The following is a 12,925-nucleotide window of genomic DNA, read 5'->3' on the forward strand; positions in this document are numbered from 1 at the left end:
GTGATCATCTGTTTTCCATACTTGTTCATACATGCTTGCGTAGTAGGCAGAAATGCATAGCTATTACCAGTCCTTCAAAAAGCAAAGAACTAATAAATGCATTCAGTATATGAGAAATACAGAATTTTTAATGAAAATATACTTTTGATCAAAGAAGTAAAATAAAATAAATTAGCTATTTTGAGAATAATCGTACATAGGAAAATGGAAAGAAAAATGTTTTAAGACTTCCATTAATCTGCATAAAATAGAAATAATAGGATTCATAGTTCAGAGTTTCTTTGTATTATTGATAGCATACTACCTTGGGAGGAGTAAAAGAAATAAGAAAGAAGAGTCTTATCCTTTTATAGTAGATGCTTTTATGAAAGCATTGCTATTTCCCTCAGTGCTCAATCTTCAGTCAACTCAGTCAGTGCAAAGTGCTTATTATTTTTTCATCTTCTCTCATGGTGGTGGAAATTATAGTAGTGTTTCTCCTTTTTTTCTGTAGAATCTGAATTTTACAGGGTTCCGAAAAATCCTTAAAAAGCATGACAAGATCCTGGAAACATCTCGTGGAGCAGATTGGCGAGTGGCTCATGTAGAGGTAGCCCCATTTTATACCTGCAAGAAAATCAACCAGCTCATCTCTGAAACTGAGGTATAGTGATCTCACTTGTATACTACATATTTTCAATAACATTAATGTCTTATTTTTAATGAAATAATTCCTTATTTCTATTTCCCTTTGTTATTAGTTGCTTGCTTTGAATACATATATTCTTGTTTGTGATTTTTTTTCTTTTGCTTTGCCAGTATACATTCACCAAGGGGTTATTAGAATAGCATATATATAAATGGTTCAGAATTATTTATGCATTACTCAAATTTAGTATAACCTGTGTCAAAATTTAATAATATGTCTTTCTAGGCTGTAGTGACCAATGAACTTGAAGATGGTGACAGGCAAAAAGCTATGAAGCGTTTACGTGTTCCCCCTTTGGGAGCTGCTCAGGTTAGTATCTGCTTCCAGCTGTTTGGTTGGTTTGTTTTGCCCATTTTATAATCAACACAGTCTGTTAACTGATAAAATATACTAGTCTCATTACTTTAAAAAAATATTTCAGATATAAACTACTACATACAAAATAAACAACAAGACCCTTCCTACTAAATAGCACAGAGAATTACATGCAGCAGCTTGTAATACCAACCCAACTTAAAAATGGGCCAAAGGTCTTAATCAAAGATGTATAGGTGGCAAATAAGCATGTGGATAGATGCTCAGTATCATTAGTATGGAAATGCAAATTAAAACCAGGGTGGGATAACACACACTTATTAGAAAGGCTGAAATGAAAAAGATTGACATGCTAAATGTTGGAGGACCAAGAACTCTGGTATCTTGTATGCTACTGGTGGAGTGTAAAATGATATAACCATATTGGAGAATTGTTTGGCAGTTTCTTAAACAGGTAAACCTTCACCTATCATATAAGATCTAGCCGTTACACTCTTAGGTATTTACTGAAGACAACTGCAAACATATATTCATATAAATTCATTATAGGATGATTCTCTGGTTTAGATTTGTGAAAAATCAGATTATAAAATATTTTTGGCTCATGGTAGAACTTTGAGGCTTGTAGTGCTAATTTATTACACCATATACTAAATGTATTCAGTATTTTGCCCTTTACTCAAAGTGCTCTTTTTCTGTCCACAGCCTGCACCAGCATGGACTACTTTTAGAGTTGGCCTATTTTGTGGAATATTCATTGTACTGAATATTACCCTTGTACTTGCCGGTAAGTAGTTTAAATTTGGAACTACATTATTTTTACTAATAATGCTTATGTCATATTCTGTCGCTCTACCAAAGCTACTACCAAACTATCAAAGCTACTGAAGGAGAAATCTGTTGGGGCTAAGTTTTTTGTTTTTATGAACGATCAACGGGGTGAGTGTTGGTTGTTTCTTTGGTTTGTTCTTCTTGGGTATAGTTATCTCTTTAAACATTGCTAGTTTATGACTTCTTATTCTCTATCATTTTCAGGGTTCAGTTATCAAGAACCTCAGCTCCCTTGATCACAGATGAGAGTAAATAAGATATTACAAATTCATATACTAAAATCACTTACTTTGCTTTTTAGAGATTTTGTCACATCCTTTCCAGAACCTATTTACAGTTACTTTGCATATAAGTTTAAGAAACTTCGTTATATAATATTCTATTCTATAGAAGTTCAAAATTATAAAGAAGTAGGAGAAATTGGTATAAACAAGTGCATTCCCAACGTCAAGAAATGATATAATACCAAGGGAGGCACAGTCTTACTAAACCTCCCAACAGAATTTAATATACCCCTTCGCAGCGTCTGACATTGTGGATCACTCCTTCTTGAAACTCTTTCTTCAGTTGGTTTTGCTGGGAAACCACACTCTGCTGGTTTTCTTATTAAGCTTCATTAGCAGTTCTTTTCCAGTCTCCTCTGCTAGCTATTCTTTTCTTTTGGCATCTTAATGTTGGGGAGTAACCTCTGGGCTCAGTCTTCAAATCTCTTTCTCTGTCTACGTTCATTTCCTACCTAGGCAATCTTTTTTTTTTTTAATTTTTAAATTTAATTTTATTTATTTTTATTTATTTTGGGAGGGAGTAATTTGACTTTATTTATTTATTTTAATGGAGATACTGGGGATTGAACCCAGGACCTCGCTCATACTAAGCATGTGCTCTACCACTTGAACTATTCCTACACCCCCCTACCTGGGCAATCTTATTGAAGCCTATGGCTATAAATACCATCTGTATGCTAATGACTCCCAAATATATATACTCTTTCCTCTGAATGGTATTTAATTGACTACTTGGATGTCTAATAGGCATCTCAGACTTACATGAACAGATTTTTTCAGTATGGTTTCTCTTCCATATAGCATCACTTTTCATCAGTTTCTCAGGCCAGAAACCTTTAGTCACTCTTTTCCCTCATACCTCATCTCCAATCCGTGAGCAAATCCTATTCCTCTGTCTTCAGAGTATGTCCTGAATCTGACCACCTCCACCAGTACCATACTTGTCTAAGCAGCCATTTCTTGCTTAGTCTGCTGTGACAGCCTTCTGAATTTGTCTGCATATGGCCACTCCTGCCTCCTTAGAGCCACCAATGTCTTTTTTTTAACGCAAGTTAGATCATGTCTCTCTGCTCTTCAAAATCCATTAAGTGGCTTCTCTTACAGTAAAACTGAAGTTCCTGCTATGGCTTACAAGATCTCACCCCTGTGGGCCTTTCTGACTTTATATTCTGTCATCCTCCCCACACTCAGTTTCACTGTTTCCATCTACATCTGTGTTGTTGCTGTTTCTTGAACATACCGAGCTCATTCCCATCTATGAGCCCTTTCAGTTGCCTGAAAGGCCCTTCCCCCAGACGTCTGCATGGCTTACTTGCTCACTTCGTCTAGTCTCTGTTCAGGGCTGCCTCTTCAGTAAGGCCTTCTCTGATCACCCTGCCCGAAAATAGCCTATTCTGTTCCTTTAGTCTACATTAGTTTTCTTCAGAGCACACTTTCAGGTGATTACATGTCATAATATTACATATTTATGTTTCTTATTATCTGCTTTCCTGCTGGAATATAAGTTCCTTGATGCTTGGACTTCTGTCTCTCCTGTTCACCATTGTATCTCCAGTGCCTAGAACATTGCCTGGGACATAGTCAGGGTTCAGAAAGCATTGGTTGAAGTCTGAATGGGTGGAAGAGAAGGACAGAGATGTAATTAACTGATATTCAGAAAACAGACACACAAACAGCAAAAAAAGCAGCCACAATATCAAAGATTCTTGCATTTGAGGACTTTTACTTTAAGGGCAGATAATCCTGGTGTACCTCACAACACTGTGTACTTATGCTTATGATAACTGTGAGTCATTAATAAAGGATTAAATCCTACTCAGTGAAGTCTGCAAGGAAACATGACTTAGAAATAGATGTTACTGTATAAATCTCCATTATATTCTGTTTTGCACTTTTAGTCCAAACAGTGCCCGAACAAGGAAGGTTTATATCACTGTCACACTTAGTATTGTCGATCGCAGGGACTGTGTACTTTTCATTTTTGTATTTCAAGTTCCTAATGCAGTGCTAGACATAGAGCAGATGTTCAAGAAATAATTTACTAAACTCATTATTCCCTCTAAACATTCTTCTTAGTTAAGATTATCAAATTGCAAATTGTGAAATTACAACCTAAATTGTAATGGCTTTTAGATAGTATACGAACTCCACCTGTTAGCAGTGTGTTTTCACTTTCATTTTTAGAGTTCTCCTCTCCACTAGTTTTACCAAAAATTAAGTAGTTTATTATTGTCTACTGTACGCTCATGATTTAATATTGGTATGATTTGCTATTATATTTTAATGTAGTTCTTTGTCTCTAGGCGCAAATGCAGTTTATTTAGATGGGATGTATGGAAATACTGCAATAAAAAAGTCTAGCCCTAGATTATCAAGCTAGCTGTTGTGGAAAGAACACTGACTTCTCTTCTAAAGGCCTTGCCTGGGTTTCAGTCCCAGGTCAACTGTTTGTTCGTTATTTTGGCTTTAAGAACATCATTTAACTTCTCTGAAACAATTTCATTTGTTAAATGAGCTTGATACCTTGAATTTACAGGGTTATATTAGAATTCCTTCATTCAACAAGTAAATTTTATGTTTCTATGATTATGCTTGATATCTTGGGTCTTAAGATACATAAGAGAATTCCTTTCATTGTGAAGTTTATCGTTATGCTGGGGAGATTAAGACACGTTATAACAATAATAATACACTACAAGGTAGAAAGTGTTTTCTAAACAGATCAAGAGAAAAAGTGATTACTTTTAAATGAGAGCATCAGGGAAGACTGTGGAAGCAATGGCATTTATACTGGACTATGATGGAATGAAAGGCATTTTAAGAGAAAGAGACAGATGAGCGAAGATTTAGTTGGCTGGGGTGGAGCATAGGAGGAGAGAGTGGATTATGAAGGAGAGAAGTGATAAATTCACCTAGGGTAAAGGAGAGTATCAGATGGTAAGAGTGAAAAGATAGCTTGAGATCAGTTCATAGATATCAGCTAAGAAGTGTAAGTAAAACATGTTTTTAGGTGTGAGGTACTACATCAATATAAAGTATATGGCGTATGTGATGGAAATTGTTCTTTCTGTAGGAAAAACCTTACTTACCTGTGTTTGAAATTTTTTCTTTTATTTCCAAGATGAATGTGGTGGTCTTAAAATCATCATCATCATAAATAAAACATAAGAATAGATAAATAAACTTCATCCTTTTCACGTGAATGAATTGAAAAGAGGTTTTCTTAAATTCAGGGACAAGTTGGCATTTTGTTTTCATTCACATACGTAGCCTGTGTTTTTGTGAGACAGTCTAATTTGTTTTCTAATGTGTATGGTTTATGCATTTAGTGTTGCACATTTATGTTCTCACCCCTCAAAACCCTTCTTTGTTTGATCTTTGTGTGTCCATGGGGGGAGGCAGGGTAAATAATGTCAGCTATCTATCCTTATTTATCTCCCAGTGGGTGCTTAAAAGATGAGAGTGTTGAAACTGAAAGAGAAACACAGCAGTAGTAATGCATGTCCACACGCAATCCTTTTTTCAAACATTCACGTCAAAAAATAATATGCACAGTTGCTGTAGTTTCTCAGGCGGACATGACCTGATATTTAATAATTTGTCTGAAATCCATGAATTCCAGATATTTCATTTTATGAAGATGAAAAGTTAACTGTTTAGATTTTTTAGATTTGTTTATAGTTTCCTAGTAACCTTTATTTAATTGATATAATAACAGTGTATCATTTTTCATTTTTGGTTTGACAAAGAGTTTGACCATTTAAAGTGTACATAATGACTATAACTCAATAAAAAATTCAAATAATTTAAAAAAATAAAGTGCACGTAAGAGCAAATAGCAGGCACTGTACACCAGAGGTAAGAGTATTAATTGTTGCAGTCCCTTTAGAGGATAATTCGGCAGTATATGTAAAAATCTTAAATACAATCACTTTGATTAAGCAATTTTATTTCTAGAAATTTATCCTACAAACATTCTTGTACACAGGTGCAAAGAAATATATGAACAGAGAGCATTCACTGCCATTTTGTTGATAACAACAAAATCCTAGAAACCACTCAAGTGTCTGTCAATTAGAAACTGCTAAATAATAATAATAATAATAATATTACCCCTATACAATGAAATACAATGAAGATATTGAGGTGAATGAGTGGAAATGTGTACAGCACTTTGGAGAATTGTTTAGCAGTATCTACCAAAACTGAATGTAAACTGCGTTGGGTTGTTTCTATCTTTTGCCTAATGTGAATTGTGCTGCTATAAACATGCATATACATGGATTTGTTTGGGTACCGTTTGTTTGTTTGTTTGATTTTATTTATTTTTGGGCAGGGGAGGTAATTTATTTATTTTTAGAGGAGGTACTGTGGATTGAACCCAGGACCTCATGCATGCTAAGCACATGCTCTACCACTTGAGCTATGCCCGCAACCCCAGGTACCCGTTTTCAATTCTTTTGCATATATACCTTTGAGTGGAATTGCTCAATTATATGATAATTTGTTTAACCTTTTGAGTTACCGCCAAATTGTTCACTGCACCATTTTCTGTTCCCACCAACAATTTATGAGGGTTCCATTTCCTTCACATTCTCATCAATACTTGAGATTTTCTTTTCTTTTTAAAATTATAGCCATCCTAGTGGTTGTGAAGTAGTATCTTGTTATAGTTTTGATTTGCGTTTTTCTAATGACTAATGATATTGAGTACCTTTACATGTGCTTATTGGCTATTTGTATATTTTATTTGGAAAAATATCTATCCAAGTCCTTTGCCCATTTTTAAATTAAGTTGTCTTATTGTTAAGTTAGAAGAGTTCTTTATATATTCTGGATACTAGACCCCTATCAGATATATGAATTGCAAATATTTTCTCCCGTTCTGTAGATTGTCTTTTCACTTTCTTGATAATGTCCTTTGATACAGAAAAATTTTTAATTTTGATGAAGTCCAGTTTATCTATTTTTGTTGCTGCTGTTACCCATGCTTTTGGTGTCATATCTAAGAATCCATTGTCAAATCCAGGGTCATGAAGATTTACCTATATATTTTCTTCTATGAGTTTTATAGTTTTAGCTCTTCTATTTAGTTCACTGATCCATTTTGAACTAACTTTTGTACATGGTGTGAGGTAGGGGTTCAGTTTCATTCTTTTGCATATGGATATCCAATTGTCTCAGCACCATTTGTTGAAGAGAATATTCTTTTTCATTGAGTGGTCTTTGCTCTCTTGTTGATAATCAGTCAGCCATAGATGTATAAATTTATTCCTGAACTTTCAATCTGTTTCATTTGTCTGTGTCTTTTTTTGTACCAATACCATACTGTTTTGCAGTAAATTTTGAAATTATGAATTCTGAATCCTTCAAACTTTGTCTTTTTTTAATACTATTTTGGCTATATGGGGCCTCTTGCAATTCCGTATGAATTTGAGGATCAGTTTTTCAGTTCTGCAAAAAGAAAAAAAGCCATTAGAATTTTGATATGAATTGCATTAAATCTGTAGAACACTTTGCGTAGCATTGCCATTTTAACAATATCAAGTCTTCCAATCCATGAACATGGGTTTTTGTAGTTTTCTGTGTATAAGTCTTTCACCTGTTTGGTTAAATTTATTCCTTGATGTTTTATTCTATTTTTTGCTGTTGTAACTGGAATTGTTTTAATTTCATTTCAGATTGTTCACCGCTAGTATATGTAAAGATAACTGAATTTTGTATGTTGATCTTGTACTCTGCAACGTTGCTGAATTTATTAGCTCTATTGTTTACTTTACGTTCTGTGGGATTTAGGCTTATTTATTTTTGTTTCCCGACTGTTACAATGTATCTGTGGTCTTTGCTTGAGAATCAAGATGTAAAACCACATATATATATATATATATATTTTTTAGCCTTCTAACTAATTTTCTTGCTACCGTACTTCTTCCTTTGCAGTCTGTTCTTCATCTAACAGCTAGAGTAGCCCTTTAAAATTATTAATCTGGTCATATCACTCATGTGCAAAATGTTTCATGGCTTCATACATCAGAGTAAAAGCTTAAGTCTTGACAAAGTACTGCAAAGTCCTACCTGATCTGCCTCTAGATAACTTTTTGCCAGTTTACCTCTAATTCATTCCAATCATAGTGGCCCTGGCCTTCTCCTGTTCCTGGACCACACGAGGCTCATACCTATCTTACGGCCCTTTGTACTTTCCCTCTACTGGAGGCCCTGTTCCTAGAGGGTATTCATACGATTCATTCTCTCTCGCCATAAGTCTCTGCAGATGCCATCTTCTCAGAGGTCTTCTTGGCCACCCTACCTAAATAGCACCTAACACTCTTTATTTCTTTACTTTTCTTTTTCTTCAAAACCCTTATCTCACTATCTGACATTATACAGAATAGAAGTTTCCTGAAGACAAGTATTTTGTCTATTGTTCGTTACTGAATCTCCAGCTTTTAAAATGGTGTCACATGTAATAGGCACCTAATAAATATTTGTCAGATTAATGAAAAAATAAATTTTCCTCAAGTAAAAGGAAAAAGAAACTGATATATACTGAATATTCATAATGAGCCAAACGTTGTTTTAGGCATTTAGTATATGTCATGTTTAATCTTCTTAACAATCTTATGAGAGTAGATGTTACGCCCATTGACCAACAAGGAAACTGAGAATTAGAAAAAATTAATTTGCCCTGGTAAAGCTAAGATTTGAAATTTGGTCTGTAGAATTTGACTCCAAAGCAAAGGCTTTCTCCACTCTGTTATTTTTAAATTATTAAATGTGCTATGTACTATAAAGCATACAAAGATAAATAATAAGTGGTTATTTAAATTAAGTATGTAAGATAGTATATAATTAAATTTCAAATAAGTAGTACTAACAATAAACTTTATAGTTGCGTGGAAAATTGAGAAATTGGTAGCCAAACTGAAATGTTCGGCACATAGTAGGCTCAAAATGAAACCTATTGATTCAATGAATTTATGAATAGATAAAGATCTGACTCTTAAGTAATAGGTAGAAATAGAATTGGTGGAAAGAAAGAACCATTTTAGGTACAGGGGGCAACATAAGCAGATGTGAAAAGTGAACATGTTAAAAAAGGATAATAAAATTCATTAGGAGGTGAGAATTAATTTAGGAGCCCTATGAGGTAAGTTTGGGGAAAGTGAGTTGTAGATCAGATTGTGAAGAACTGAAATTGTGAGGCTAAATATTTGAATGATATAATTATTGGAGAGCTATAAAATAATAGTGATACTGAACATTTATATGAACATATGGACAATTGAATGTAGTAATTAAGAATGTGGATTTTGGAACAAAATTGTCTTGAGTTAAAATCCTAGCTCTGCCCTATACTAGCTTGGTAACCCTGAGCAAATTACTTAACCTCTCTGTACTGTATTTACCTCATCAGTCAAATGGAGATCATAGTTTTTAACTCACAGAGCCATTGTGAAGGTTAGATGAATTGTTATATGTAAAAATACTGAGAACAAAATTGATATGACATTGTAAACTGACTATACTTTGATAAAAATAGATATACACACAAAAAAAAAACGCTGAGAACAACCCTTAGCACATAGTAAGCATTCTGTAACTACTGTCATTTCACATTGCTTTCATATACACTATTTCTTTTAATTTTCACAGCAACTCTGTGAGGTAAGCATTACTATATCCAGTTTAATAATGGGTAAAACAAAGCCAGAGAAGTTGTGTCATGCCAGAAATCCCCAGCTAACAGACTAATCTGTTCTAAACTGTTTCACCATGGACTAAATATGCTGAAAGTCAAATTTTAGGAAAATCATTCTGGTGGAATTTTGCAGAGTGAAATGAAGAAAAGAAAGAACTTGGAAGCAAGTTTATCAGGCTCTTGAGATAACCTAGGCTTAGGTGTTATTTATTAAAAATTTCTGTGCCAGGGCTGTATCATTGAGAATTAAGAGAAAAAACAATTAAAGGAGACATTACGAATTTTCTCACTAACCAATTAATTGATATTCTTTCAGCTGTATTTAAACTTGAAGCAGATAGAAGTATATGGCCCTTGATAAGAATCTATCGGGGTGGCTTTCTTCTGATTGAATTCCTCTTTCTACTGGGCATCAACACGTATGGTTGGAGACAAGCTGGAGTAAATCATGTGCTCATCTTTGAACTTAATCCAAGAAGCAATTTGTCTCATCAGCATCTCTTTGAGGTAATCAAAGCAAGACAAAGTTCCACTAATACAGTGTGCATTAGCTATATAGCTGGTTTAGTAGGTACTAAAATCTATTTTCTATTTGAAGAGGGTTGTTGACTTAATAATTAAGCATTTTTCTTACCTTTGTTTTATTAAAGATATTTTTGAATAGTGGAAAAAATAAAAAATAATTTTCTCTCTTTTTGTCTTTCCTATCTGTTATCAGATTGCTGGATTCCTTGGAATATTGTGGTGCCTGAGCCTTCTGGCATGCTTCTTTGCTCCAATTAGTGTCATCCCCACATATGTGTACCCACTCGTCCTTTATGGATTTATGGTTTTCTTTCTTATCAACCCCACCAAAACTTTCTATTATAAATCCCGGTTTTGGCTGCTTAAGCTGCTGGTAAGTCCAGAAATTTGTGTATCATATTTTTAGGGTGGTATATTGGTCATTGGCTTCCTTCAAGATGAAACCAAGATTCCTGTATTGCACAGCTCTAGAAGCCATATTCACATTGTAGTCTAAATGAGTGGTACCCCAGCTCCAGGAGCAAAGAACACAATGTGACTGGTATACCTGATACTGTGCAGTATAGTGGCCCTGGGAAAAGCACTCATGCATTTTTTTCCTCCTAAATTGGAGTATGAAGTGCCCAGATACTGAAGTGATTTTGATAACTAATAATAATTGTTATAATTAATTAAATTACTTAAGTATACAAATTATTTAATCAGCTGTGACAACATATAGAACTTCATGTTTCCTTTTTTTTAACTGGTAAAACTATTACTTTCCTGTTAAATTTCTGTAAAGAGTCAACAAAACAATTTTATGAAGTATCAGTTCTCTGCAGTAAGGATATCTTATCAGATCACCAAGTTTAATTTGAGAAACTGTCTTTGATTCTTGTTTTTAATAAATTCCGTTTCATCTTCCACCTTACCTACTTCTTAATGGTCTCAAAATCATGCAGTCTCAGTATTAGGATATAAAATTTCCTACAAAAATGATAGCTGCATTTTTGGAGATACTGTAAAAAATCACTCTGGGCAGGGACTTCTGCTTACTCCTAAATTAAACCAGCTCTATTTTGAAAATCAATTTGAGAATGTTTTCGTATAATTATCTCTTAGATTATGAATTACAGCTAGTAGTAGATTGAAGATTAGTGATTAAGTTGAACAATGTCCACAAACTTTCAGAATTCCCGTAATTATTGTCTTACTTTATTTTTCACCTTATAAAGTATATTGCCTTGAAAACTATATTTTTTGTTTTGTTTCCTTTTGTATACCCCTTAGGGTTAGCAGAATTATTTTTGTCCTTAGCAGTATGCTCCCTATATCTAGCATTAACTGAATTTTAAAATCTGAAGACATAAAATGTGGCCTTCCTATTAGAAAAACATAGTAAGCACTCAACAAATTAAAAGCAACCTGCGTTTCAATACAGATAAGGATTTATAGCAATCAGAAAAAGAAAATGACCCAAATCTTGTTTTTTCCCTCCAAAGTTGATTGTACGTTTACTTGTATTTCTTATTTCTTGCACTAGGATTTTTATCACAAGTTGAGAATCTCCTTCTTTTCCACCAACTTCACTAAATATAAATAAATAAAAACAAATCATTTCCTTAAGTATAGCACCTCTGGGCCTACTTTTGAGTTTGAATTCTGAGTGTGGAACTCAGAGTACAAGAGTATTTTGATAAGATGACTTATACCATCACCTTCAGTGTATTTTGTCATCATCTAGAAAACATGCTTTTTAGAGCATTTTTTTTTAAAAACAGAAGAAAAATTTGAGCCATTTTTTTTCTCTCTTGAAATTTATACTAAAAATAAATCATTTCCAGTTAGATTACTTTTCTTATTTTGAGATTGTCATTTTATTACTAGATTTTGCGGAGCTTTTAAACTGTTAGTTGCATAAAAATGTAGTATTCTTCTGATTACAAGGAAACAACTTTAAGATTATGAACACCTATTTTTCCTTCCTAAATTAATTGTGAAATCTCTATAGTTATTTTCAAATGAGATTTGAAAGACTCAGAAAACTCAGGTGTTAATATAATTTGCATCATTGCAATAACAAAATAATACAGTTGTGTACATTGTTTGCTAAGTGAGCATTTCCCCAGTGTACCCCTCTTTGTTTAAGTAGGAAGCTGCTATGATTCATGCATGACCAGTTATGCTTATTAGCAGAATGATCCCCTATTGAGTAGACATTTATCTGTGCATCTGCTGTGTGTTAATAAATGAGGACTTGTTGATGGAATAGGTTGGCAGTGATGATATAATAAGAAATAAGAGAATAATAAAATGTACTATCAGAAGCAGTGAAATACGGAAAGAAGCATTGTGGTTTGTTGTATTTGTAATAATTGTAAACAGTAAAAATGTTATTTATAGATTATTTTAATAGTAATTGGCCTTTAGACTTATTTTAATTCAATTCTCACTGAGAAACTTACCCTTCAACTTATTTCTAGTGAATTAACAAGAATTTTCCCACCCTAACTATGGTGTCTCTGATAATAGCATCTTTTAAAGCCTCATCCAAAGTAAATTACATTTCTTTTTTTCTTTAATTTTTATAAGAAACTGATT

The 12,925-nt window shown here is 33.6% G+C and overlaps 1 protein-coding gene across 1 annotated transcript in view; it reads left to right on the forward strand.

The window, feature by feature from the left end:
• Positions 1 to 12,925, forward strand: part of XPR1 (xenotropic and polytropic retrovirus receptor 1) — a 164,248-nt gene that overhangs the window by 106,246 nt on the left and 45,077 nt on the right. The window contains exons 5-9 of the mRNA XM_031435657.2: positions 494 to 643; positions 914 to 997; positions 1,709 to 1,790; positions 10,134 to 10,324; positions 10,536 to 10,715. Of these exons, the coding sequence (XP_031291517.1) occupies positions 494 to 643; positions 914 to 997; positions 1,709 to 1,790; positions 10,134 to 10,324; positions 10,536 to 10,715 (687 nt within the window). The remainder of the gene's footprint in view (positions 1 to 493; positions 644 to 913; positions 998 to 1,708; positions 1,791 to 10,133; positions 10,325 to 10,535; positions 10,716 to 12,925) is intronic.

This window comes from Camelus dromedarius, chromosome 23 (assembly GCF_036321535.1).
Source record: "Camelus dromedarius isolate mCamDro1 chromosome 23, mCamDro1.pat, whole genome shotgun sequence".
Classification (NCBI taxonomy): domain Eukaryota; kingdom Metazoa; phylum Chordata; class Mammalia; order Artiodactyla; family Camelidae; genus Camelus; species Camelus dromedarius.